Source organism: Sus scrofa, chromosome 6, assembly GCF_054392235.1.
Source record: "Sus scrofa isolate SSC_HxYL_T2T_F1_AM1 chromosome 6, Sscrofa_HxYL_maternal_Yorkshire_Landrace_v2.0, whole genome shotgun sequence".
Taxonomy (NCBI): Eukaryota; Metazoa; Chordata; class Mammalia; order Artiodactyla; family Suidae; genus Sus; species Sus scrofa.
The window spans coordinates 89,284,972-89,312,321 of NC_139388.1; the positions used below are offsets into that span (position 1 = coordinate 89,284,972).

The 27,350-nt window shown below is 50.0% G+C and overlaps 1 protein-coding gene across 3 annotated transcripts; it reads right to left on the minus strand.

Moving 5' to 3' along the window:
- Nucleotides 1-21,679: 21,679 nt before the first annotated feature.
- On the minus strand, nucleotides 21,680-26,895 carry IFI6 (interferon alpha inducible protein 6). Of its 3 annotated transcripts, none has more exons than XM_021095660.2 (5): nucleotides 26,834-26,895; nucleotides 24,725-24,825; nucleotides 24,279-24,353; nucleotides 24,049-24,198; nucleotides 21,680-21,929 (listed from the first exon to the last, which is right to left on the minus strand). In XM_021095660.2, exons 2-5 carry the CDS (start codon nucleotides 24,792-24,794, stop codon nucleotides 21,823-21,825), a joined length of 402 nt encoding a protein of 133 aa, XP_020951319.1. In that variant the 5' UTR covers nucleotides 24,795-24,825; nucleotides 26,834-26,895; the 3' UTR covers nucleotides 21,680-21,822. The 3 variants fall into 3 exon arrangements, with proteins under 3 accessions (XP_020951319.1, XP_020951318.1, XP_020951317.1); XM_021095659.2 differs by having other exon boundaries at nucleotides 24,725-24,837; XM_021095658.2 differs by having other exon boundaries at nucleotides 24,725-24,870.
- Nucleotides 26,896-27,350: the final 455 nt, after the last annotated feature.

Sequence of the window (27,350 nt, forward strand, 5' to 3'; positions counted from 1 at the left end):
GCTTTTCAGAGGAATCAGCTGTGGGGCCGCACTGAGGAACTGGCACCATGTCAGCCTCCCACACCCACCCAAGGTTTAGAAAAACTGAGCATCATCCTCAGTGACAGTTCCAGCCTTTCCCACTGGCAGGGATCCCTGACCCTTCCCTCAGCCTGAGCTTCAATCCCCCTCCGACCACTGTTACTTCTTCAGTCTTCAACCAAAGGCCAGGAGAGTCCCTTCTGTCTGGGGAGGAAGGGATGCGTGTTGGAGGGCTGTTTGGTGGAGAAGGATGTGCGTTGGGATACAGTAGGGAGGCAGGGAGGGTATGTGAGCACTGTTTTGTGTGTGTGTGTGTGTGTGTGTGTGTGATTATAGGCAAGAAACACAATGACTGCCATTTTGGGATCAACAATTGGGGCACATGATGCAGGCATGTGTATTTCTATATATGAGCAGGGATGCATGGAAATATCTGTGTGTGTGTGCACATGTGTGTGCTCAGGTGTGTCTCCGTATGATTTAGGGTGGCAGAGAACAGTTGGGTATCGATAAGAATGCATTTCTCTTAGGGAACTGGGAGGAGGGATGGGGAGGTGCAGGTACAGGACTTGGGCAGAGTGGCTTCACCCTGGCTGGGCACCATCACCTCCACCATCAAGCACTCTCTGACTGGCTGTGGCCCTGTGTATTCAATTAGCAAACAAACATTTATCATTGCCCTTCTGGTGTCAGGCTTATGGAGGACAAAGATGAAAGAGACTGGTCCCCGCCCGTGGGGATCCCCCAATCTGTCACGCTCTGTCATCCTTCAAGGTCTGGCCCCTCATCCTCAGCAGAGCACTCAGCAGTGTGCCTGTTGATCACTTCTTCCTGGGGTGTGGGGTGTGGGATATGTTTTCCTCAAGGGCAAGGACTGGATCTGGCTCTTGGCAATGTCCCCTGAAGCCCAGGCAGAGTCTGGCACAAAGAGGCAGGTTCTCTGGGTACAGGACGCATGACTCCATCAAGGAACAAAGGAATTAACAGATAAACAAATGAAAACCCAATGCAAAAACAAATGATTGGTTCTAAGAATTAAAGAATGAATGAAGAGGAGTTCCCTGGTGGTTCAGCAGGTTAAGGGTCCAGTATTGTCGCTGCCTTGGCTCGGGCTGCTGCTGTGGCACAGGTGTGACCTTACATGTTTCTTGGGAGAAACAATGAGCTGATAGGCTAGTGCTTGGCACATAGTAAGTGCCAGATAAGTGTTTGCTGTCATTCATTCATTCATTCAATCAATTAAACTCAGCCTCTCCTGTCACTAGTCTGTGCCAGGCTGGATGGTCGAGGCTCAAATAGGAGTCAGGTCCAGTCCTTGTCCTCCATGTGGCACTTACGCCCCCCATGCAACAGCGGAGATGATGGGCACAGAACAAAGAGGCCTCATAGGGGCCTGCTGCCCTCCTCCACTAACCTTTCAGTTCCTGTGCTCACAGTTTATTTTATTTTTCTTTCTTTATTATTTTAGCACCACACTCATGGCGTATGGGAGTTCCTGGAGCTAGGAGTTCCAGCTTGTGGTAATGTTGGATCCTTAAACCACTGAGTGAGGCCAGGGATCGAACCCTCATCCTCATAGATCCTAGTCGGATTCAATTCTGCTGTGCCACAACAGGAACTCCCCAACATGTTCCTTGAAATCAATTCTGAAAACTGACATCAAGACCAAAAATCAAGGCCCAGCAAGCCCACTGAGACCTCCCGACCATTTCCCATCCAGCTATCATCCTCCTGTCCTCACGGCTGTTTTCAAGCATCTTAGATTCTGTTGTCAGCCATTACAGCCCCCCTTGCCAAGCTCCTGCACTGCCTTACCTTCCTCACCTTCCACTGTGCTTGCCTGGAAAGCCCCAGGCCTGCCACAATCCAACCATCCACCTCTCTGGGTGTGAAGGAGAAAACCACCTGCCAGATAGACAGGGTCACAGATCCCAGGTTCAAAGGACACTAACCAGGCCCAGCAATCCTCTGGTGCATCTCTTAGTAAGCTGGCCCTGCAGGTTCACCCAGATAACCAGTTCACCTCCTTTCCTCTGCCCTCCACTCTCCCACCCCTTCTCCCCCTTCCCCACTTGCAGCTACCCCCTCCCACCTTTTTAGGACTTCACACCTTCTGGAACCTCCTCTCCTGCACCATCTGTCTCTCCCTCGCCAAATAATTATCCTTTCAGCGCACAGTTTCTAGAATTTTCCCATTTAAAAGGGGAAAAAAAAAAAAAAAGATGGCATTCCTATGTTGCTCAATGGGTAAGGATCCAGCGTTGTCACTGCAGTGGGTCAGGTCGATGCTGTGGCTCGGGTTCCATCCCTGGCCCAGGAATCTCCGCATGCCATGGGGTGCAGCCAAAAAGAAAAAAAGCAGAAGAAAAAACTACCAAAACCTCCCCTTTGAAAATTAAGCATTTATCCTGCCTTTTTAGGAGGAACTGCAGTTCATTCCTAGTGGATGAGGAAAAGCTTTTCTTTGTAGAAAAATGCCAGCTAATATGCTAGAAGGAATGTAAGAACTAGGGAAAAACTCCATTTTGCAGCCTAAATTTAGGCAAGAATAGTCAATAAGGAGTTCCCTTCATGGCTCAGTGGTGAGAACCAGGCTAGCATACATGAGGATGAGGGTTCAATCCCTGGCCTCGCTCAGTGGGTTAAGGATCCAGCATTGCTGTGGCTGTGGTACAGGCCGGCAGCTGTAGCTCCAGTTCAACCCCTAGCTTGGGAACTTCAACATGCCTGAGTGTGGCCCTAAAAAAAAAAAGGATCATCAATGATCTAGGCAAAAATCATCAATGGTGTTATATTAGTAACCTTGGGCTGCCATACCAAAAGCCATAGACTGGGTGGCTCAATCAACAAACATTTATTTCTGACAGTTCTGGAGGCTAGCAGTCCCAGGTCAAGGTCTGGCAGGATGGGTTTCCAGTGAGAACTCTCTTCCTGGCTTGCAGAAGGCCACTTTCTCCAAGATTTCTTTTTCTTTTTTTGTCTTTTGTCTTTTGGGGGGCCGCACCCACAGCATATGGAGGTTCCCAGGCTAGGGGTCTAATCGGAGCTGCAGCTGCTGGCCTACACCACAGCCACAATGATGCCAGATCTGAGCCACGTCTGCGACCTACATGGCGTCGTTTCCTCTGGGCCATAACGGGAACTCCTCCATGTTTTCTTACGTGGCACAGAGAGAAGGAACTCTTCTGGTGTCTCTTCTTATAAGGACACCAGTCTAATTGGATTAGTGCCCCACCCTTATGACCTTAATTAACCTTAATTACTTCCATAAGAGTCCTGTCTCCAAATATAATCATGTCTTTGGACTGGAGTTCTGGCTTCAACATATGAATTTGACAGGGACACATATCAGTGCATAGCAGATGCCAAAAACACTAGAAGAAAGACTTTAAAGAGCATGATGGGAGTTTCTGTGGTGGTGCAGCAGAAATGAATCTGACTAGGAACCATGAGGTTGCGGGTTCGATCCCTGGCCTTGCTCAGTGGGTTAAGGATCTGGCATTGCCTCGAGCTGTGGTGTAGGTTGCAGACATGGCTAGGATCCTGCGTTGCTGTGGCTGTGGTGTAGGCCAGCAGCTGTAGCTCTGATTCGACCCCTAGCCTGGGAACCTCCATATGCCTCAACTGCGGCCCTAAGAAGCAAATAAATAAATAAATAAATAAATAAATAGCACAAAGTTCACATAGTACTGAAGGAGCTCTGAGCAGCTGATCTGGCATTTGCAAAGAGAATCCCTCTTTTCAACGGAGAGATCTGGTGGATGTCCTTTAACTGGTGCAGGCTGGCAGTACCTGCCTCCAGGGGTGATGAATGTTAAGTATTCATCAGCACCACCCCTATGAAGAAGTCTTGCTGCAGATGCTTAACTAAATCCAATCAAAGTGTTAGCAAACCATGGGTCAAAGATGGCCCTCTGCCTGTTTTTTGTGCAGCCCTTGAACTAAGAATGGTTTTTACATTTTTTAATGATTCCAAAACATCAAAGGAAGGATAATATTGCATGACATCTGAAAATTAAGTTAAACCCCAATTTCAATATCCATAAATAAAGTTGTACTGATACACAGCCACGCTCCATTTGTGTACCATGTACAGCTGCTTTCATGCTACAATGACAGTGCTAAGTACTTGCAACAGAGACTGTATGAGCTGCAAAGACCCAAATATATCTCTTTTCCCCCCCTTTTCTGGCTGCACCCACCAAATGTTCCCAGGCCAGAGACAGAATAGCAAATGCTGTGGCAACACAGGATCCTTAACCCGCTGCGCTACAGCAGGAACTCCCCAAATATTTACTTTCTTCCCCTTTATGAAAAAGTTTGCCAACCCCTGCTTTCTACCTAACTTCCAGTTACAAGAGATACCAGGTTTAGAGGAATAGGGTAATGACACAAAAAGGAAGCTTCAGACTCATCTATAATGTGGAACATTCTGGAAGACAACTGATGTGGTCATTTTTAAAAGTCGTTGTCTTTTTTAAAAAAAGCAGGATGGGTGAGTCATTGTTCTATAGTAAAAGAGATATCATTGCCAAATGTAATGTAATATAATATAAAAATGTTAGATTTTTTTTGGGGGGGAACCCAGCTATCATTGTATTCGTCAATGTGATTTTCTCTCTCCCTCCTAGACTTTCAGCTCCAACAGGGCAGGGGTTTTGTCACCAAATCTACCCAGCATATTGATAGTGCTTGGCACCTAGTAGGTGCTTGGTAGCTGTTGGTTGAAAGGCAGAATGAAGGATGGAATGAACTTTGCTTGGGGGTGGGCTGGGGAGGGATGATTCTCGGAGGAGGCAGTGTCTGATGGGTTCTGGGGAAGAGCTAGGAGATTGTCCACAGATGAAAACTCCGATAGAGCCCCTCCTCCCCAGTGACTCTGGGATGACACTCACTCTGGGGACCTAGGCAGCAGAATTCTAACCAGTGGATGCAGCCTCAGGCAGCAGAATTTCAGCTCAGGAGCAGGAAAAACCACGTTCTCAGAATAGCTCAGCAGCAGAATGCTGGTCTCAGGAGGCACCAAAGTGAGTGACAGAGGGGGTCCTCATGGACTGGCCTCATGTATGGCAGGGATGGGTTCCCATGCCGATGACATTACAAGTCCTACTGTCAACCTCTTGGCCCAGAGGTTCCCCGCCCCGCCCCCCCCAGCTGGCAGCCTCTCTCTCCTCTTTTCTTGCTCAGCCTTCTAGGCAAGTGATATTTTTCTCCCTTCTCTGAACCTTGAGCGTTTCTTGTCTGCACCACTGGAGGGCGGTTGGCAAGCTTTGTCTTTAGCAGGTAGCAAGTCTACAGGGATGGAGGCCCGGCCTCTGATGGGCTGTGTGACCTTGAGCAAGTGTCTGCCCACCTCTGTGTCTCTGTTTTCTGATCTGTACGAGGGCAAGGTGGGACAAGACACCATACGAGGCCTGTCCAGCCTCCAGAGGTCTTGCCTGGAGTCTGATCTCTTGTCCTCTATAGGACCGGGGACCCCTGGAGGACAGAGATGGCTCAGGCCCCACTGCCAGGACCCCCAGGAATAGACCTTGCTGATGGAGGGCCAGGGAGTGTGGTGCTGATCTGACTTCATCCTTGTCAAAGGCAGGATGGATCCAACTGGCCCCATAAGTTACTATGTTATCTTAGACCACGACTTAACATCAGGCTTTCGTTTCCACCATCAGTGAAACCAGAATTTTGGCCCCAGGAGTTCCCGTCGTGGCTCAGAGGTTAACAAACTCAACTAGCATCCATGAGGACGCAAGTTCGATCCCTGGCCTCACTCAGAGGGTTAAGGATCTGGCGTTGCCATGAACTATGGTTTAGGTTGCAGACACGGCTTGGATCCCACGGTTGCTGTGGCTGTGGTGTAGGCTGGCAGCTACAGCTCCTACTGGACCCCTAGCCTGGGAACCCCCATATGCTGGGGGTGTGGCCCTAAAAAGCCCTCCCCCACAAAAAAATAATTTTGGCCCCATAAGTTACTAGCTATGTTATCTTAGGCCGTGACTTAACTTGAGGTTTTCGTTTCCACATCAGTAAAACCAGAATTTTTTATTTGTCTCCCAGGATGAGGAATAAAGTGTATAATGGCTTTGAAAGCACCTTGTACACCGTAGGTGAACAAAAAGCTGTCAGGAGCCAGGAAGAGATGTCAGATCAGGAGTTTTAGAATCTCTCCCACCATCACTCTGCACCCTAGTCTCCTCCCCCTCATAAGCTGATTGATACAGGGAGAAATAATACTTTGTGTCTATATCTGACGCAGGCCTGGCATATAGTAGGCACTCAATAAATATTTGTTAAATGAAAGATTCATTCTATAACCACCAGGGATTTCCTTCTGTGTCTCAGCAGTAAATAACCCAACTCATATCCATTCTATAATCACTATTTCACTTGAGCCTTGAAGCAAACTGCTAAGGGCCCAGATAAGTGTTACTGTTTCAAAGGTGAAGCCGGGAGTTCCCATCATGGCACAGCGGAAACAAATCCAACTAAGAACCATGAGGTTGCAGGTTCGATCCTTGGCCTCGCTCAGTGGGTTAAGGATCCAGGATTGCTATGAGCTGTGGTGTGGGTTGCAGACACGGCTCGGATCTGGTGATGCTGTGGCTGTAGCATAGACCGGCAGCTGTAGCTCTGATTTGACCCCTAGCCTGGGAACATCCATATGCCGCACACAGCCCTAAATAGACCAAAAAAAAAAAAAAAAAAAGAAGGTGAAGCCACTGCAGCTCAGAGGCGGAAATTGATTTGCCTAAGATAACACAACAGAGTAGCCTTGGAACCTAGTTCCTGCCATTTGCTAACCATAATTAAGATCACCTTCCATGAAACCAGCTTGTGGTCAGGGATGTGCTAAGGCTCTGACTACGCTCACCCTCCCATAAGGTTGACCTGGTGGCTGGTACTCAGACAAGCACAAAAAAGGGCAGGTAGCCCCCCAGGGGCCCAGTTTTGCTCCCCAGTGACTCAAAGGCCCTACTGGGTCACTGTGTTCCTTGAACAGAAGCAACTTGGCCTTGACCTAACTATCTTTTTTTTCTTTTTTCTTTTTTTTTTTTTTTTAATGGCCTCACCCATGGCACATGGAAGTTCCCGGGCCAGGGATTGCATCTGAGCCACAGCTGTGACCCCCACCACAGTCATGGAAATTCCAGATCCTTTAACCCAATGCACCAGGTCAGGGATCAAACCCTTACCTCCACAGAGGCCCAAGCTGCTGAGATGGTGTCTTAACCCACTGCACCACAATGGGAACTCCCTCACTATCATTTAATCACAGACCCAGGAGCCACAGAACAGGGGACTTAGAGCAGCACAAGGGGAAACTCACTGGGTCCTGGGGTTGACTGAGCCTGTGGAATTGCTCTGGGTGGCAGAGCCAGTCGGGGGCTCCTGACAAGTTGACCTGGCAGGCCAGCAGTGTTCTGTGCCCCAGGGCCTGGGTGTCCCCAAACTTTGGGGATTACTATAATGTTTGAGTAGTGGGGCTCTTAACCTGGGCAGGGGTGGGGAAAGATTTCTAAAAGGGGATTTTGATTGGCTGGAGCACTGAGAAGAAGATGGTGGGGTCATCTTCCAGTTCTTCTATCCTGATGTCATTTGAGGCCCAGGAGGACATCTGAACCAGCAGGAGCAGCCCTAAAAAGACAAAAAAATAAAATAAAATAAAAAATAAAGTTGAGGGAGTTCCCGTCGTGGTGCAGTGGTTCACGAATCCGACTAGGAACCATGAGGTTGCGGGTTCGGTCCCTGCCCTTGCTCAGTGGGTGAAGGATCCGGCGTTGCCATGAGCTGTGGTGCAGGTCGCAGCTGCGGCTCGGATCCCGAGTTGCTGTGGCTCTGGCGTAGGCTGGTGGCTACAGCTCCGATTCGACCCCTAGCCTGGGAACCTCCATATGTCGCAGGAGCGGCCCAAGAAATAAGAAAAAAAGACAAAAAATAAATAAATAAATAAAGTTGAGCTGCAGTTTAACAGTGGAGTGAAGATTCACAGCAGGGGATGGAGCACCTCAGAGATGATTGGAATATTGCATAGTGGGGGCTACAGAATTTCACTGAGGGCTGGATTATTTCAGAAGGAGCTAGAGTATTATGGGGACTGAGGAGGATCTAGGGTATTTCAGAGAGAAGCTGGAATGTTATGGAGGTTGAAGTCTTCTGGGGCGGCTGGATTATTTCAGAGGAAACAGGAGTGCTTTGGAGGGGGCTGGAGTCTTTCATTGGATGGGCTGAACTATTTCAGACGTGAGCAAGAATGGTATTGGAGATGATGCATATCCTTGGAGGCTACCCAGAGAGCCCTGAGTCTGCAGCCCAAGGATTCTGGGGGTCCCAGGGAGTCCAGTCTCATGTTCTCTCCTGCCCCCCAGGGCAGATTGGCACCCTCCAGTTCAGCCATAAGCGGTCCTTCAGTGTGGGCTACAAGGTGATGCTGGCAACCATGACTTTGGGGGCCATTATGCACTGTTGCCTCCAAGTTGATGGCAGCAAGGAAAAGCCAGTCCCGATGCAGCGTCCTGTCTGAGCTCCCAGGCTTCCAGATGAGGGTCGGGTGAACTAGGCCATCCTCTGCCTCTGGGCAGGAAGAAGCCCTTTTTTTTCTCAGTAGCCATCTCTCAAGAGCGGGGAGCATTGCTGGGTGCAGACCCTTGCTTCCAAGGGTGGTCTGCCTGCAGTCCCTCCTGCTTTCATGGGGGGCTTGCTTATTTCCTGATTTGGGAGCCCCATGGCGGTGGGGGGAGCCAGTTCTGCCTCAGTGGTCTCTGGTATCTCCTCAGCCTCTGAGACCTGAGGCCCTTGGGGAACAGGGGCGCTCAGTGAGAGGGTGTCAGTAGCAGTGAGCGGAAGAAAGTTGGCCAATTTGGGTGACTCGGGCCCCCAGGGTGTCATTCTTGTTTGTTCCACCATGCATAGCTTTTGCTGCCTACCAGGCTGTCACCTTGACAAGGACCAGCTGTCAAGGATGTGCCAACCTCTCCAGCTGCTGTCCACACAACATGCTTACCTTCCAACAGGTAATGGCCCCAGCAGCTCACTGGACATAGATCAGAATGCCAGACACCCTCCCTGCCTGAGCACCAACCCTTCTACCTCCTGTGTGTACAGCCCAGCCACATACACTGTGCAGTGAGGTGGCACAATGCTGTGGTTTCTGTGTCAGGCTGGGGCCAGCATCTCCCCTCTCTGATTGGGCTGTGTCTCCATCAGACTGGAGATGATCCCCTAAACCCCAGCAGACTGAGGCTCCCTGGGAATGGAGAGAGCCTGGGTGTAGGGGTGCTCTCCACAACCCCTCCCCCCCCAGCTCTTCTCAGTACGGGAGGAGGGAACACAAACATTGTTTCAAGGACAGCTAGGTCCGCCTGGCCAGGCATCTGCCCACAGGCCTGGAATCTCTACCAGAGGCAGGAGAGAAGGAAGGGAGACAGGAACACCCTCTATTGAGCACCTACTGTGTACCAGGCCCTGATCTAGACATCACCTGTGTTATCCCCCTGTGAAGCACAGTTATTATTCCCGTTAATAGAGATAGAGACCAGAGAGCTCCAGAGACTTGCCCAAGGTCACACAGCCAGTGAATGAGTGAAAAGGCTGGGGTTTGGCTTAGGGTCTCCTTGAACTGCTTAACACCGTTTTCTCTCCATAACCCTGACATTGGCCACTAGACAAATCCTGACTCCTCCACTTACTGTCTGGGTGACCTTGAAAAAGCTGCTTAAACTCCTTAAGCCTCAGTCTTCTCATCTGTAAATTGGGTATATTAATAAATCTGTTATGTGATGAACTGAGATGAGGCATAGGAGAGGTTCTTGTTGTATTACCTGCACAGGAAATGTTAGTAATGTATTTGAAACATATGGAGGAGACATAGCCTTGCCCTTAGTTTGAAGGAAGAGACAGAGCTCTGCCCTTGGGATCCTCCAGTCTGAAGGAGAGACTAAACAAAACAGCAGAAATCCCCCCACTTATAACTTCACCCAGGCCAGAAGAAGGGAGAGGGCATGAAGGAATGGACCACTAACTAGAGAATGGGACAGGTTAATTCTTTTATTTTTATTTTTTGGCTGCACCTGTGGCATATGGAAATTCCCAAGTCAGGGATAGAGCCTGAGTCACATCTGTAACCAGAGCCATAGCAGTGTCAATGTTGGATCCTTAACCTGCTGGGCCACAAGGCAATTGCTCCCTTATTCTCTTCATAGTTGCTCAGTATCCCATTCTATGGATGGACTGTACTCTACCTAACTTAACACTTACTAAAGGACAGTTGAGTTGTTTCCAGTCTTCTGCTATTGCAAACAGAGCTGCAGAGAATAGCTGGATACATATATCTTTTCTCACTTATGCAACTATAACTGAAGGATAAATTCCCAGAAGTAGAATATCTGGACATATTTGTAATTTTGAAAGATTTTTCCAAAATGTCCTTCTGGGGACCTGTACCAATTTGTATTTGCACGCATAAGAGGGTGGTTTCCTCACAGAAATACCCACAGAGTACATTATTAAACTTTTAGGTTTTTTTTGCCTGCGTGGTTTTCCTGACTTTCATTTCTTTTGAAAAAGTTTGATCTTCTTTCCAAATGTTTAAAAGCCATTTGCGGGAGTTCCCTTTGTGGCTCAGTGATTAATGAACCTGACTAGGATCCATGAGGATGTGTGTTCAATCCCTGGCCTCAATCAGTGGGTTAAGGATCTGGTGTTGCCATGAACTATGGTGTAGGTTACAGACACGGCTCAGATCCTGTGTTGCTGTGGCTGTGGTGTAGGCTGGTGGCTGTAACTCCGATTTGACCCCCAGCCTGGGAACTTCCATATGCCGAGGGTGCAGCCCTAGAAAGCTAAATAAATAAATAAATAAAAGCCATTTGTGGAATTCCCCGGTGGCTCAGCGCGCATCCAGCACTGTCACTGTGGTGGCTACAGTTACTGCCGTGGTAGGGATTCAATCCCTGACCCAGGACTTCTGCATGCTGAGCATGCAGCCAAAAGAAGGGCCATTTGTATTTACTTTTCTGGGAACAGTCAATTCATACCTTATACCTGTTTATACTAGATTTTTGGTCCTTTTAATGGATTTAATGGATTTCCAGGAATTTTTTATAGACAGATGACCCTTTGTCTGTGATTTGAGTTGTAAATATCTTCCTCTAGTGTATTATTCATCTCTCTAGTTTATCATTCATCTTACAAATTGACTTATATGATTTTTCCATGCAAATTTTTAAAATTTTAATACAGGTAACTTTAATCAATATTTTCTAATGGCTTTTTTATTTTTGAGTATAGATAGTCTTTTTCCACTATGAGATTATAGTTTCTCCCATGTTTTCCTTTATTGCTTTTATTTATTTATTTTTTTAGCATTTAAATCTTTGATCCCTTTGGAGCTTAATGCTTTATGTGAGGAAGAGATCTCATTTTCCCCCCAGTGAAACAATTAGCTACCTAGTTGTCCTAGCACTACTTACTGGAGTCCATTCTTTTCTTTGAGACCACCTTTATCAAATACTAAATTCTCCTGTCTATTTCTGAACATCCTAGCCCAGCCCATTCCTTTGTCTCTTCCTGCACCAAATTAATTGTTTTCTTTTTTTTCTTTTTTCTTTTTAGGGCTGCACCTGTGGAGCCTATGGAGGTTCCCAGGATAGGGGCTGAATCGGAGCTGTCTGTAGCTGCCGGCCTGTGACATAGCCACAGCAACGCCAGATCCGAGCCTCGTCTGAGATCTACACCAGAGCTCATGGCAACACTGGACCCTTAACCCACCGAGCGAGGCTAGGGATCGAACCCGCAACCTCATGGTTTCTAGTCGGATTCATTTCTGCTGCGGCATGACAGGAACTCCTCTTTTTTCTTTTTAGGGCCACACCCCTGGTATATGGAAGTTCCCCGGGCTAGGAACTGAAACAGAGCTGTAGCTGCCAGCCTACACCACAGCCACAGCAATGTGGGATCCGAGCTGCATCTACAACCTAAGTCCAACTCATGGCAACACCGGATCCTTAGCCCACTGACTGAGGCCAGGGATCAAACCCACATCCTCATGGATACTTGTCAGTTTCTTAACCCACTGAGCCACAATGGGAACTCCCCAAATCAAGTTGGTTTAATTATTGAGGCTTTGGAATTCCCACTGTGGCTCAGCGGAAACAAATCTGACTAGTATCCATGAGGTCACAGGTTCGATCCCTGGCCTTGCTCAGTGGGTTGAGGATCTGGTGTTGCTGTGGCTGTGGTGTAGGCTGGCAGTTTTAGCTCTGACTTGACCCCTAGCCTGGGATCCTCCATATGCCACGGGTATGGCCCTAAAAAGACAAAAAAAAAAAAAATTATTGAGGCTTTAAATATTATTATCTATGGTAGTATGGTTAGTGATGCCTTTTCTTTTTTCATAGTTTCCTGGCATTCTTTTCTCTCCTACCCCATTTTTCCCCTGAGAGGTGGGGAATTGTAGATTTCATGGGACTTATACTTCTGTAGGGGAACACACAATAAGCAAATAATTACATGTCAATTGGTAGTGCAGATAAAAGGACAGAAGGGAAATAGAAAGTAGTATTTAGATGGGCAGCAAGGGAAGGCCCTTGGATGAGGTGGAGACACCTGAGTGAGGGGAGAGAGGCCACCTGGATATCTAAGGAAGCATTCCTAGCAGCACCAAGGGCAAATGCAAAGCTTGGAAGCAGGAGCATGCTTGGCATGTTGAAAAACAGCAAGGCAGCCACTGCAGCCAGAATGGAGCTCTCAGAGGGGAGAGTGGGAGGCGATGAGGTAGATCATGCAGGCCTTGCAGGTCACAGCAAGGACGCTGGCTTTTCCTCTGGGATGGGGAGTCGTGGGAGGGGACTGAGCATAAGAGTGACATGTTCTGACCTCCCTTTTATCAGGATGGCTCAAGCTGCAGTGTGGAGAGCAGACTGCACTGGGGAGGGCAGAACCAGGGAGGGCAGCAGGATTGGGGATGGGTGAATGAATTATAACTTGGTTTCCTTGTCAATTTCCTCCTTTGCAAGGACCTCCCGGCTTATTCAGTAACATATGCACAGGGTAGGCATGGATAAACATTTGTGGGAGGAAGAAGGGAGGGGAGGACAATAGAAGGAGGCAGGAGAGGCAGGGTCCCTTGGGGAATGGCTCTGCAAAGGCCACAGATAGTAGAGACAGCCGGCTCCTCAGCAGAGATGGAGACCAAGAGGGGCTGAAGCTGGGTAAGCTGTGCCCCCTCCAACCTGGTGCCTGCCCAACCCAGGACGTGATCCCCATCAAGGACCAGGCTATGTGCAGGTTTTGCTGAAGTTCTGACATCACAGGGACCCTGGAGAGGGGGCTCCGTTCCTCAAGGTGAGAGGGTTCAAGGGTGAGGAGGCCTGAGAGGGAGAGAAGAGCAGCTTTCCTGAATTCCAGCACACCGGGGCCCTGCAGAAGGATATTATGCCCCCTTTACAGATGATAAATTGAGGTTCTGAGAAAGGAAGCCTCTCAAGGTCATACAGCAAATAAGTGGCCCAGCCCAGTTTCAGGGGCTTGGTGGCTACCAGAATGCTCCTTGGCCACTGCCTAATTTTGGTCTAGGGTCCTCCCTAGTTTGGGGGAGTGAGCAAGCACAGAAGAAAGAGGTGACTCCCAGCATACAACCAGCCCTTAGCTGCTGCCCAGGCACAGCTGCTGAGGCCCCAGTGGGGTGGCATCCAGCTGTGTGGAACAGGAGCCGTGGGACCTTCAGGACCTCAAGATGCTTCAGGCAAAAGGGGCCTGGTAGCAGGACAGGTAGACAAGAGGGGTACAAGAAAGACGTTGGGCTTTGAAGTTTGGCCTGGGGGCCACTATCTCACTGTGTGACCTTGGGTAAATAGCATTCATCCAGGAACCCCAGTTTGTGCATCTGTAAAATGGGAATAGCATCTCCTGTTTTACAGGGCTGGCATGGGGTCTGAATGAGGCAATAGGAGTCCAGGGCTACTCCTCGCCCCATAGCTCTTTGGAGGTCTGAGTTTGGGGTGGGGGGAAAAGGTGAAGCGTGTCCAGAAGAGTGAGAAGGAGTGTGGGGCTGTGTTTCTAGGACTTTCCTCGCCGAGGTCAGAGGCCCGAAATAGCCACGCCTATGTGAGCACGTCAAGGTTTGGTTACCGGTTCTCGACCCAGCCCGCTGCGGAAAGCGGTACAGCCGCAGCGCAGGCCCCTTCCACTGTCCTATCTTCCAGCAGAACAGCGAGAGCGAGGCCAAACGCTCAGCGCTAAGTGAACATGTCCCCCGGGGACCCCGACAAGCTGAAGCTGGTACGACTGCGGACCACCTTGACGCGGTCCACGAGGACGCCTTGTCAGGTTCACGAGCCTCGCTCCCACGGCGTCTACTCCGACGGCAGCGGCAGAGAGTGGGGCCGCTGTTCGGCGCCCGCCAATCAGGAAGCAGAGGCTGATCCAGGGCACACCTACTTTGGTGACGTCACGCATCCGGCCCCGGAAACCCCGCCCAGTGGCCCGGCCTGGGAAAGGCCTTTGAGGGCCAGTGGGTGGGGCCTTTCGAAGGGTGAAAATAACTCCCGGGTGAATAGAGCACTTTATAACTGGCCTGAGAAACACAGCCAGGTGAATAGTTTTCTAAATTTTATTTTATTTTTTGTCTTTTTAGGGTCGCACCCGCGGCATATGGAGGTTCCCAGGCTAGGGGTCTAATTGGAGATGTTGCTACCGGCCTGCGCCAGAGCCACAGCAACACCAGATCCCAGCCGTGTCTGCGACTTACACCACAGATCATGGCAAGGCCGGATCCTTAACCCACTGAGCGAGGTCAGGGATCGATCTCGCAACCCCATGGTCCCTAGTTGGATTCATTTCCGCTGCGCCAAGACGGGAACTCCATAGTTTTCTAAATTTTAAAATATAGTCATTCACTCATTCAGGTCATCCACCCATTTGTCTGTCCACCCAGCTGTCCATCTGTCTGTCTCTCCACTCAACCAAAGCTATTGGGCACTTGCTGTGTGCCAGGTGCTGCGCTGGGTGCTGGAGATAAATAACGATGAGCCCCGTGCTTGTGCTGGGAGTCTAGTGAGCAGGTCTGACAGTAACAAATGCTTACACCAATCATGCTTTTATTACAACCGTGATCAATTCTAGGAACATAAGGTACAGGCTGCTGGAATAACGGAGTGTTTAATTTAGAGTGGGGGCTCGGGTCTCTGGAGAAGTTACATTCCAGCTGACTCCTGAAGCAACAAAAGTGTTCCAGGCAAAGGAAAGAGCTTGTGGAAAGCCGTTGAGCTTGGCAGGCACTTGGAGGGTTCTGGGAAGGGAAAAGAGGCCAGCATGGCTGGAACAGAGTTGGGGGAGGGGATTATTAAATACCTCAAAGGCCAGAGTAAGGAAGTAGAATTTTATTCTAAGTGATGGGCAGCCACTGGGTGGTTTTGAGCCTGTGGGGTGGGAAGTGTCACTTGATCTACTTTTTTTCATATCTTCCTGGCTGTATGTGGAGAATAGACAAGAGTGAACACTGGGGGGATGTGCCTGGGCTGTGGGATGGAAATCCTGTGAAATCAGATTGTTATGATCATTATACAACTACAGATGTGATAAATTCATTTGAGTAATAAAAAAAATGAAAAAAAAAAAGAGTGAACACTGAAGCACCCATTAGGAGGAACTTGTAGATGTCCTCTGGGCTTGAGGGTAGTGAGTTAGATGGTGAGAAGGGGGGACATGTGGGTGGAAACTCGTGAACAGACTCAAGAAATAATTAGAAAATAGAATCTACAGGCTGCCTGGTTGCTCAACTGAGTGTGGTGAGGGAGGATGCATGAGGCCAAAGGAGTTTAAAATTAAGTTCCTCAATTGGCCAGTTTTTTGTAGATTCCTCTCTAGGTGCCAGGCAGTGTCCTAGTGAGACGGACTGGGTTCGAATCCTGGCCTGTCACTTGCCAGTTGTTTGCCTTTGGGGAAGTGATTTGACTTCCCTCTGCCTTGACTTCTTTTCTGTAAAACAAGGATCCTAATAACACTTAAGAGGATTATAGGATTAAATGAGTTCATACATATAAAACCTTGGATCTGGGTGTTTGGGACTGGGTTCTGAAGCTGGACTTGAGTATTTGGGGCTGAGCGTGTGGGTCTGCTTCTTGGAGCAACCAAGGCTCCATTTCTTTACCGGTCTCATGCAGAAAATTAAAACAGGATGATATGTTAGCACAGTGTTCCCACACTTGTCTGTCTTTACATTAGAATAAATAAATAAATAAATAAATAAATAAATAAATAAATAAAAGAATCACCAGGAGATTTTTTTTTTCTTTTTCTTTTTAGGGCCGCACTTGAGGCATATAGAGGTTCCCAGGTTAGGGGTCTAATTGGAGCTACAGCTGCCAGCCTACACCACAGCCACAGCAACACCAGATCCCAGCCACGTCTGAGACCTACACCAAAGCTCACAGCAACACCGGGATCCTTAACCCACTGGGCAAGGCCAGGGATTGAACCTGCAACCTCATGGTTCCTAGTTGGATTCGTTTCCACAGCACCAGGATGGGAACTCCAGGGGAATTTTTTTTTTAACTTCCAAAGCCCAGGCTCCCCCCAGACCAGTTAAATCGTAATCTCTGTGGGTGAAACACAGGTACCGGTAGGTTTTGAGGCCCCGTAATTCCCACCATGGTAGAGATGAATGAGGAAATAGCGGTCAAGGAGGGTTTCTTGGAGTAGACGACATTTGAATAGAGACCCCAGAGTGAGGAAGGAAGGTCATTGGAAGGCGGGGGGGGGGGGGGGGGGGAGGGGGGGGGAGGCCTTTGAGCGAAGCTCTGGTCTAGGTTTTTGCATACCTACCTGGAGGTGCCTTTGGGCCTGCTTCCTTCCTAACCAAGACTTCATTTCTTTACTTGTACAGATGAGCTGCCTCGAATCTCTCCTCTCTGTAGCTTTACAGCACATGGGAAAGGTGTAACTCTGCCTGTCTGCTCCATGGAGACCCCAGAGAGAAAGGAAATAGAAGGCTGCTCTGGGCCTCTCCCCCTGGGCCAGGAAGCCCATGCCCCCTAGTCTTCTGCCCCTCCCCCACAGCCATCTGCTTAAAGGAAGTGGCTCTTCAGTTCTTCACAGGAAGCCACAAGCCTCCTCTGCCACATCTCCCTCCAGCTACTGCTGACCCGGGCCCTCAGCTGGCCCAGCCCCCCAAGCCTGGGTCCAAGGATGCCTTGTTCCTGGCAACGCCATCTGCTGCCCAGACAAGAAGTGTGTGTGTGGAGTGCTCCACTCATTACCTTTATTTTTTATTTCTTTTTTGTCTTTTTTTTTTTTTTTTGCCTTTTCTAGGGCCGCTCCTGTGGCATATGGAGATTCCCAGGCTAGGGGTCTAATCTAATCGGAGCTGTAGCCACCGGCCTACACCAGAGCCACAGCAACTCGAGATCCAAGCCGCGTCTGCGACCTACACCCCAGCTCACGGCAACGCCGGATTCTTAACCCACTGAGCAAGGCCAGGGATTGAACCCTCAACCTCATGGTTCCTAGTTGGATTCGTTAACCACTGAGCCACGACGGGTACTCCATCCGCTCATTACCTTTAAATCCCTGTGCTCATTACCTTTAAATCTAGGCTGTGGGCCTAGAAGTGAGACCTGACTGCAGAGGGTCTTGAATGCTGTACTCGGGAGTTCCGGAGATGCGAGGGCCTGGAAGGGGAGGAGGGGGCAGGCCCTGCTGGAAGGCTCAGGGTTGACTGCCCCTGTGAGCTTCAGGAGCTCCTGCTACAGAGCATGCGGGGGGGCTGATTCATTTTGGTCTCTAGTGTCTGTGGTGGGGCCGCCCCAGGGAAGGCTTTTGATAATTGTGGAACTGCTCAAGGATGATTCAGGCCGATGAGGATTCCAGGCTGAGACTGTGCTGTCACCTGGTGGCCACATTGGTGTATGGCACAATGGAATTGTGGGACCCTTGTCCAGGGGGGGACTGAGTGGATTTTCAAGGGCCTGGGGGGGCCAAGGAGGCCCCTTAAAGAATAAAAGAAATCTCCAGATAAAGGGATTTTCTCAAAGTGCAAGACACCTCTAACTTGAGCACTTTGAAAAGACATTTTAGGTCTAGAGAAGAGTCCAACTCTTCCCTTCCCGGGTTTATAGACTAGGACGCTGAGGTCCGGAGAGAGGTGATGACGTCAGAGGACCTCAACTTGTTTTCCATCAAGTCAGCCACACAGATGGGATCTATTTTGGGGCTTGTCTCAGGGTGTGGTCCCAAAGTAAGGAACTGCCCTGCATGTTTCCAGCCACCCTTATTTGTGACCAAACACGGCATCTCTCAGCACCATCGCTCACCTTAGTCACCAAAGTTGGCACCGCAAGGTAGCTTTTGGCAGCTTCCAAAAATAAAGTCAACCCTCAGAGGGCCAGACTCTGATAGGACCCAGAGGATTCAGAAGCCTCTGCTTCAGCCTCAGCAGTTTTAGGGCAGGAAGCACCAGGCCGCTCTGATGTCCAACCCCTCGAGGAAGCTAGGACTCAGAGAGGGCAAGTACCCTGCCTGTGTCCCCAACCTGGAGCTGGGCCAGGACCCAGCTGTGTGTGTCTCTGAGGACCATTTCCAAGGAGGAGGCCAAAGGCGCTCAGCATTTCCTAACTTGTTGCACTCGCAAATTCTGGTCTGTGTTCATCATTCTGTCTCATATTTGTGGACAAGAGGATTGTGGTCAATGAAGAACAACAAGGGCCAAGATGGGTTAAAGGAGATAAGGATGAGGAGGGGGCGACAGGGAAGGGAGAAGAGGGGTCATGGATGCTTGGGGCAGGGAGGCTTCTGGTTTGTGCGCTGTGGGCTCCAGGTAGGTAGGAACTGGGTTTCTTCCACTGCAGTGTCCTTAACACCTGGCACAGTGCCTGACACTGAGTGAGTGCTGCAGAATGAAAGCAAGGCATTATCCCGCACGGATACAGGCCCAAAGGCCCTTAAAGATGGGTCATTGTCAGTGTCATTCAGCCTAAGAACTGCTGAAGCCTCAGATCTAAAATTTGGAAGCAGGGAGTTCCCGTTGTGGCTCTGAGATAACAAACCCAACTAGTATCCATGAGGATGGGGGCTCGATCCCTGGCCTCATTTTGTGGGTTAAGGATCTGGCATTGCTGCGAGCTGTGGGGTAGGTCACAGACCCATCTCAGATCTGGCATTGCTGAGGCTGTGGCATAGGCTGGTAGCTGTAGCTCTAATTTGACCCTTACCCTGGGAACTTCCATATGCTGCAGGTGCAGCCCTGAAAAAAAAAAAAAGCCAAAAAAAAAAAAAAATCCGGAAGCAAAACTGTTCATCTCTCTCTGGTCTTGATGCTGTTCAAGGCAATATGATCTCTAGGGAATAAGGGTGGTGGTGTATGTCCTGGAGCAGGGTGCTCACCCTCAGGAGGAAGGAAGAACAGGGGCTGTGAGCCCCAACAGGTAAACCTTGACCTCCAAGTTAGATTATCTAATTCCTGCTTGTTGCTTGGCTATTTCCTCTTTGCTTTATGCAAGTCCTTAGTCATAACAGGAGACATTCACTCAGTGCTTACTATGTGCCAGGCAAGGTATTAACTCCGTCATTATTTCATCTAATCTCATAACAAAAACCCTGTGAAGTTGATGCTATTATCATGCTCAGTTTACAGAGGCGGAAGCTGAGGCCCAGAGAAGTGAAGGAACTGATGCAAGGGCAGGAAGATAGGAGACAGCAGGGCAGGTTTGAACTTGGGTCTGTAGGACTCCAGAGGGGCATTCCTTTTTTTTTTCTTTGTTTTTTTTCTTTTTAATAGCCTCACCTGCGTTATATGGAGGTTCCCAGGCTAGGAGGTCAAATCAGAACTACAGCCGCCAGCTTACGCCTCAGCCACAGCCACCCCAGATCTGAGCCATGTCTGCAACCTACACCACAGCTTGAGGCAATGCCCAGATCCTTAACCCACTGAGTGGGCCCAGGGATCAAACCCGCATCCCCGTGGACACTATGTCAGGTTCTTAACCTGCTGAGCCACAATGGGAACTCCCAGAGGGAAATTCTTAACTACTTTGCCCCATTGCCTTACTGAAAACCCAGCCTCATCTGTGCTAGAGTATATTGACTAGAAGGGTAGGGCCCTTGACCTCACTGCGTTGTACTTGACCTCACTGTTAAAGAGGGTTCAGGTCCCTCTCTCCCAGGTCTGCATGACAGGGACAGACTGATATTATCAAGGGTCCCCCAGGAAAAGAACAAGTGGTCCAGTTGCTCTTTTCCATGAAGTTTGGGGAATATGAAGGGACAGGTTGAAGGGAGGGGACTGACCTCAGGTTCAGGTCTACCACATACATTGAGCACCTACTGTGTGCCAGGCCTGTGCCAGGTGCTGGGGAGGGGAGATGAATTAGATGTAGTGCCTTCCCGAAGGAGCTGAGGGATTCACATTTCTGCCTCTGGGATATCAACTTTATAGAAAAGCTGGGGTGCAATTACTAGGCATGGAGAGAGTGCTGCTTGAGACCCCGCATCCTCTGAGGGCAGAAGGAGCCTCTCTGCCCCACCGTGGATGGCCCTAAGTGAGGCAGGACTCGGCTGAGGTCCTATGGTGATGGTCAGGGCAGGGGACACAGCTCAGCTTCCCTTCTTGGACCCAAGCTGTGGAGACAGTGGTCGAGGTGCCGATGGTGCCTCCACCATCCGTGCTCCGCTTCCACAAACAGCACTTCTCTGGGGACCTGCAGCAAGTCAGCCGAGGCACACAACTGCCATCTGGACCCGGGGGCAGGAACAAAAGCAGGATGGAGCCTCTTACCCACCTCCACCTCCCACATTTGTCGTCAAAGAAGAAATTCTGGATTACAAGTGGGACTAGGGGGCAGTGGGCCTGAGGACAGCTGGCTTGGGCCTTTTGTGACCAGCTTTTGTGGCTCACACGCAGCCCATCCCCGGTGCAGACTCCCTGGGAAACTGGCATTGAGGCTGGCGCACCCTTTACAGACCAGAACCACAGCACGAGTCTCACTCTCTCTCCACTAGGACTAGAACCAGGCTGATGTTACCGCCAAATGACTTCCAGGGCCTCTTTGCCCTTCCCCCGCCAAGGTCCTGGCCCTCTGCTTCACTGGCCAGGCCTCCCAAAGCTCAGGTCCTACCAGGGGCTTGGGTAGGCCTTCTCTTCCCCCTCAGAAGGCGTGCAGGCTCCAGAGGCAAACTGTCCACGCTGCCCCCAGAATTGTCTAAGGGCAAGGAGGCTGTGCCATGTCCCCTCAAAGCTGCCATTACACGCTTTCCCCAAAGCAAAGACCTGGCCTTATATTCTCCATCTGAGGGAGGCTACTTGAGTGCTTCTTCAGAGAACAGAGAGCTGGCTTCTCCATCTCTGCCTAATCAGAGAAGTAGCTGGAAGCTTCTATCACCAAGAATAGGCCCCCTGTGAAATGGAGCCTGAGCGTTCATGCTGGGACGGGGTGGTGGGGGGGAGGCAGGAGGAGGAGGGGATCTCTGAGCTGGGTTATGCGCGTCCTTAAGGACATTCGAGGCCTGGAGCACCAAACACACCAAGGCCCAGAGACCAGATCAGCTGGTTGTGCTCCAGGAGGTATGATGCGCTTTAGGGGGAAAGCGGGGTCGGGAGTGTGGAGGAGGCAGACCAGAGCCAGATCTCGTTGGGCTTCTCATAGCAAAGGCGACTCCCAGCAGGACAGAGTGTTTTCTGAGAGAAGTTTATTCTGTTTTGCTTGGTTTTGTTTTTTGACCTAGATCATTGCCAAGTATGACAGAGGAAGCTCAACCACAGCTGGAAAAAGGAGGAGGAGCACGGGGAGGGAGGGGCTTCCAGGGAGCCGCTGGCTACTGCTCATCCTCTGTCTTCTCCCCTCTGCTTTCGAGTTGCTTGCTGACAGTATAGCCCAGAAAGGCCCCAACTTTGCCCATGAGGGCACTGCCACCGCCAGCCCCTGTAAAACAAATGCAGCCAGGTCACTTGGGGTCCAGGCACCAGGCCTGAGAATCCAAGGGTCTGGAAATATTAAGTTCAAACTTTTCATTTCCAGATAGAGAAAGAGAGGCCCTAGAGGGGAGAAGCCTTCTGCAAAGGGAGTCCTACTCCTCACCGCTGAACCCCTGCCCCCACTAACTTGCCTTCTCAAATCAGAGCTGCTTTTTTATTTTTATTTTTTATTTATTTTTTTGTCTTTTTGCTTTTTCCAGGGCCTCTCCAGCGGCATATAGAGGTTCCCAGGCTAGGGGTCTAATCGGAGCTGTAGCTGCCAGCCTACGCCAGAGCCACAGCAATGTGGGATCCGAGCCACATTTGCAACCTACACTCCAGCTCACAGCAATGCCGGATCCTTAACCCACTGAGCAAGGCCAGGGATCGAACCTACAACCTCATGGTTCCTAGTTGGATTTGTTAACCACTGTGCCGCGATGGGAACTCCTTTTTAGAGATGAAAAAGACACAGAGTTCCCAGCGGCTCAGAAGGTTGAGGACCCAACATTGTGGCTGTGAGGATGAGGGTTCATTCCCTGACCTCGCTCAGTGGGTTAAGGATCTGGAGTTGCCTGCAGATGTGGCTTGGATCCAGAGGTGTGATGTAGGCCAGAAGCTGGGCTCCATTTTGACTCCTAGCCTGGGAATCTCCATACACTGCAGGTGCTGGAGGAAGGAAGGAAGAAAGAAGGAAGGAAGGAAAGAAAGAAAAGAAGGAAGAAAAATAAGAGCTCATTCTCTTCCTGTCCGCACTGCGTTATTAGCAATGCTAACAGCCTCCTTTATGGAGACCTCCCTGTGGGTGCTGGGGGGTTGCAAGCAAGATATTTCGTCCTTGTACCAACCCTGTGACATGTGAGAGGTTAACTATCTCATAGCACAGGACTGTTTCTAGCTTGGCCTTCATCCTTCGCCTCCCACTGCTGACTCTGCCCTCTCTGAGAAGGGCTTTGTCTTCCTTTGGGGCTTATTCTTTGGGGTTTTGTGATTCAGAGAGAAGATGAAGCATTCAGAAAGGCAGAGGGGCAGTTTGGCAGGGGTAGTTTTTCTCTAAGATTTTGGAGGCCTCAGAGAGAGGGAGAGGGAGCAGGAGGGGGGAAATGAATGCATGTTTTCTGGAAGCACCATTCTGTGCTCTGTATCTGTCTCCTTCATGATGTTCAAGAAAATGCAAGACCAGACTTAGTGTGAGATTGAATTGGGTTGCTTCACCACATTTCTTTGCCACTCTGGGTCTCTGAGGTTGAGAAGATTCCTAAAATGTTAGCTTGAGGGAGTTCCCCTCGTGGCGCAGTGGTTAACGAATCCCACTAGGAACCATGAGGTTGTGGGTTCGATCCCTGGCCTTGCTCAGTGGGTTAAGGATCCGGCATTGCCGTGAGCTGTGGTATAGGTCACAGACGATGCTCAGATCTGGCATTGCTGTGGCTGTGGCTAACAACTCCGATTAGACACCTAGCCTGGGAATCTCCATATGTTGCAGGAGCGGCGCTAGAAAAGGCAAAAAGACAAAAAAAAAAAAAAAAAAAAAAAAAAGTTAGCTTGAGGATGGTTATCCTGGTTAACACAAGAGGAAAATGAGGATTGGGACTTGGCCAAAGCATTAGCCAGGCACCCAACTTTAGGAGCTGAAAACACAGAAGGCAGGCTGCCTGGGTTTGAATCCCATTATGGTGCTAACTAGCTGGAATTTGAGTGAATTCCTCAATCCCCCAGTGCCTGTTTCCCTGCTGTGTGGTAGGGATTACAAGAATCCCCACCTTGGAGTTCCCTGGTGGCCTCGCAGGGTTAAGGATCAGCAGCAGTCGTCACTGCTGTGGCTGGGATTGGGTGTGGAGAAAAAAAAAAATCCCTACCTCTAGGGAAAAGAATCTGAAAAAGAATAGATGTATGTATTAACTGGATCACTTTGCGGTACACCTGAAACTAACACATTGTAATCAGCTATACTCCAGTATAAAATTAAAATAAAAAAGAAAGAATCCCCACTTCGGAGAGCTGAGTTAGCCTGTGAAAAGGGTTCAGAACAGTAAAGAGAGCCACCTGGCCTTGGTGTCTACGCCCCTGGTTCCGCCTGCACTCACCCAGGCTCTGCAGCGTGGCCACCAGCCCCCCGGCGGGCACTCCGCCCCCGTTCGCCACGGCCGACCAGCTCATCAGCGAGGCAGCCACAGAGTTGGCGGCGATGCCGGCGGTTGTGAAGCCCAGAGCGGGCAGCGCCATGGCCATGAGCCCTGGAGGAAGAGGAGAGGGTGAGGGACACTGTGCCGCAGGGCCCGCCCCCCTCCCCGGGCTCCCCGCCCTCCAGACCCACCTCCTCCGACGGCCATGTAGGCCAGCGTGCCCCAGAGCCCGGAGCTGCTGTTGTCCTCAGAGCGTCTTCTTTTGTCTGGAAAGAGAGTGGACAAAGCCGAGTGGGGAGCAGAGTCCCCTACTCTGTGCCTGATGCTCAAGCCCACCCCCAGCGGTGGGGCCACCATTCCATTACGGAGAACTTTCATGAAGGGAAGAGACTTTTCCCAAGGGGCGGTGTCTGGCACAGAACTGGCATGAGCAGTTTTCCGAGAATGGAGGAATTGACAAGCAGGGATTCGAATCTGGGACTCTGGCTACCGCAACCCCGTGCTGTCCATTGGAGTAGCTCCTCTAGTTCAGTGGCACGCCTGGATCTCTAAATCAGGTATCTTGAAACTCTCCTCAGGAATTCTGAGACTCTTCACTCCTTTATCCCACAGTGCTCAGGTGCCCCAAGATCCTTACCTGTCTCCTCTCCACCGCAGGTGTAGAGTAGTAGGTAGCACAAGAAGAGCGATACCGCCTTCTGCCGCATGGTGGCGCCACGCAAGGCTTTATCACCGGACCTGGAAGGAGACCTGGTTCCCAGAGCCGTTTTGCTGGCACGCCCTCTGGATTGTATTGCGTTTCGTTTTGGCAGTGAGTTCATAAAGAGCAGTGAGATGCTCTGGACTGAGCCCAGGACCCCTTTAAGGAGGCGTGGCGGAGTTCCCGTCGTGGCGCAGTGGTTAACGAATCCGACTAGGAACCATGAGGTTGAGAGTTCGGTCCCTGCCCTTGCTCAGTGGGTTAACGATCCGGCGTTGTTGCCGTGAGCTGTGGTGTAGGTTGCAGACGCGGCTTGGATCCCGCGTCGCAGTGGCTCTGGCGTAGTGAGAACCTCCGGATGCCGAGGGAGCGGCCCTAGAAAAGGCAAAAAAAAGACAAAAAAAAAAAAAAAAAAAAAAAAAAAAGGGAGCAGTTCCTGCCACACCGGAAGGAGCTGAATCCTCTTCTGGCACAGTCCCTGGCACGTTGTGTGCACTCACCAGAGTCAGCTAGTGTTATTAGTGTGGCTTCTGTTATTGGCTTTGTCTGGCCTTGAGCAGGATACCTGGGACTTCCTGGAGCCTCAGTTTCCCTATCCCTAAGGTGGGAGTATTAATAGAACCTATTTCTGGCTGGGTGGCTGTGAGTTTTGAAACTGTTCACCACTGTATCCCTAGCATTTAGAACAGTGCCTGTCACACAGAATTTTCTACACAATGGTTGTTGCTACACTTCTCCCCCCCCCCCCGCCCCCCCCGCCCCGCATTCTCGGCCTGTGGAAGTTTGGAAGTTCCTGGGCCAGGGGTCCAACCTGCACCACAGAAGTGACTCAAACCACAGCAGTGGCAATGCCAGATCCTTAACCCACTGAATCACCAGGGAACTCCTGATAGACTTATTCTTACAATGCATTGAATATTTACAGGCACCAAACACTGATCTCATATTCGTTTTTCAGAAAGAAAGGAGGGTAAAGGAGCTAGCCCAAGGTCACAGAGCAAATTGTGCAGCCTAGACACATCTCAGGTCTGTCAGAATCCAAAACCTATGCTATTTCCATGACACTACAAAATAGGAGAACACATATCCCCCCCAACTCTAATGTGATCTTTGTCTGCTTAATGCTTTTTCCTTGAATTAAAAACAAACAACAACAAAACCCCCAACAATTTCCCCTATGTTGAGTACTTACTTAGCACTTTCTGGCACAAAGTTATGTATACCCATAACAACCCCATGAAGTAGGTGCCGTTATTCTTTTTTTTTTTTTTTTTTTGTCTTTTGCCATTTTCTTGGGCCGCTCCCACAGTATATGGAGGTTCCCAGGCTAGGGGTCGAATCAGAGCTGTAGCCGCCAGCCTACGCCAGAGCCACAGCAACTTGGGATCGGAGCCGCGTCTGCAACCTACACCACAGCTCACGGCAATGCTGGATCCCTAACCCACTGAGCAAGGCCAGGGATCAAACCTGCAACCTCATGGTTCCTAGTAGGATTCGTTAACCATTGTGCCACGGCGGGAACTCGGGTGCCGTTATTCTCAACCACGTATTATACATAAGGAAACTCAAACTCAGAAAAGTAACACTCCCAGGCCTGCCCAGCTGTAGCAGAATCAGGATTTAAAGCCATAATTGACTGATGCCCAGACCCACACTTTGGAGGTTTACTTCAGATCCTGTCATCTATCCTCAAAGATAAACTCACTGTCACAGTAGATCCTAGGATAAAGGGCTTTCAGAGATCATCCAGTCCCTTGGGCAGGTAAAGTAGCTTGATCCTTATTTCACAGATGAGGAGTCAAAGGGACAGGATTAAGGCCATATACTGTTGACATGGCACCTATAAGCGAAGTCTCATAGCTCCTGCAGCTTGGCATCCCAACCTCTAAAAGCCCACCAACCCATGCCCTCAGACCAGTCTTAGTCCAGGACACTAAAGGGGACTCAATGGTGTAGCCTCCCTGAGGAATGGGCATCCTGGCCCTCATGGCCTGAGGCTCACAGGCAGGCAGCCTGACACCCACACCTTATAGCTTCTGGGTTTACCTTGAAGAGAGCAGAAAAGAAATCTTCTTGCCTGGAGCCTGCTGATAGATGGCAGTAGCAGTGAGATAACGGCTCTCAGGCTGGATTTTTATAATCCTTCCCACTGCTGTAACTCTCCTCCCCAAGTGGCCAATTGCTGTCAAGTTTCCAGTTTCAGTTTCCATTTCCAGGGTTCTACAGTGTCTTGTCTCCTCCCTACAGCTCTGCTCAGTGACAATATCTCTGCTGAGCTGCTTAGTGGCCAGACAGTATAATTCAAGCCAGTGACTTTCCAAACAGCTAAGAGTATTCAAAGCAGGTCACATTAGGGTGGGGTCCACAGCCCTGCAGGGCTTAGTGAAGCCAGACCACCAGCACCTCTTGGGGCACAAGGTCTTTCACAATTCGAGTCAATTAATAATAATGCCCACAAGAGTTTCCATTGTGTCTCAGTGGAAACAAATGCGACTAGGAACCATGAGGTTGCAGGTTTGATCCCTGGCCTCGCTAAGTGGGTTAAGTAGCCAGCGTTGCCATG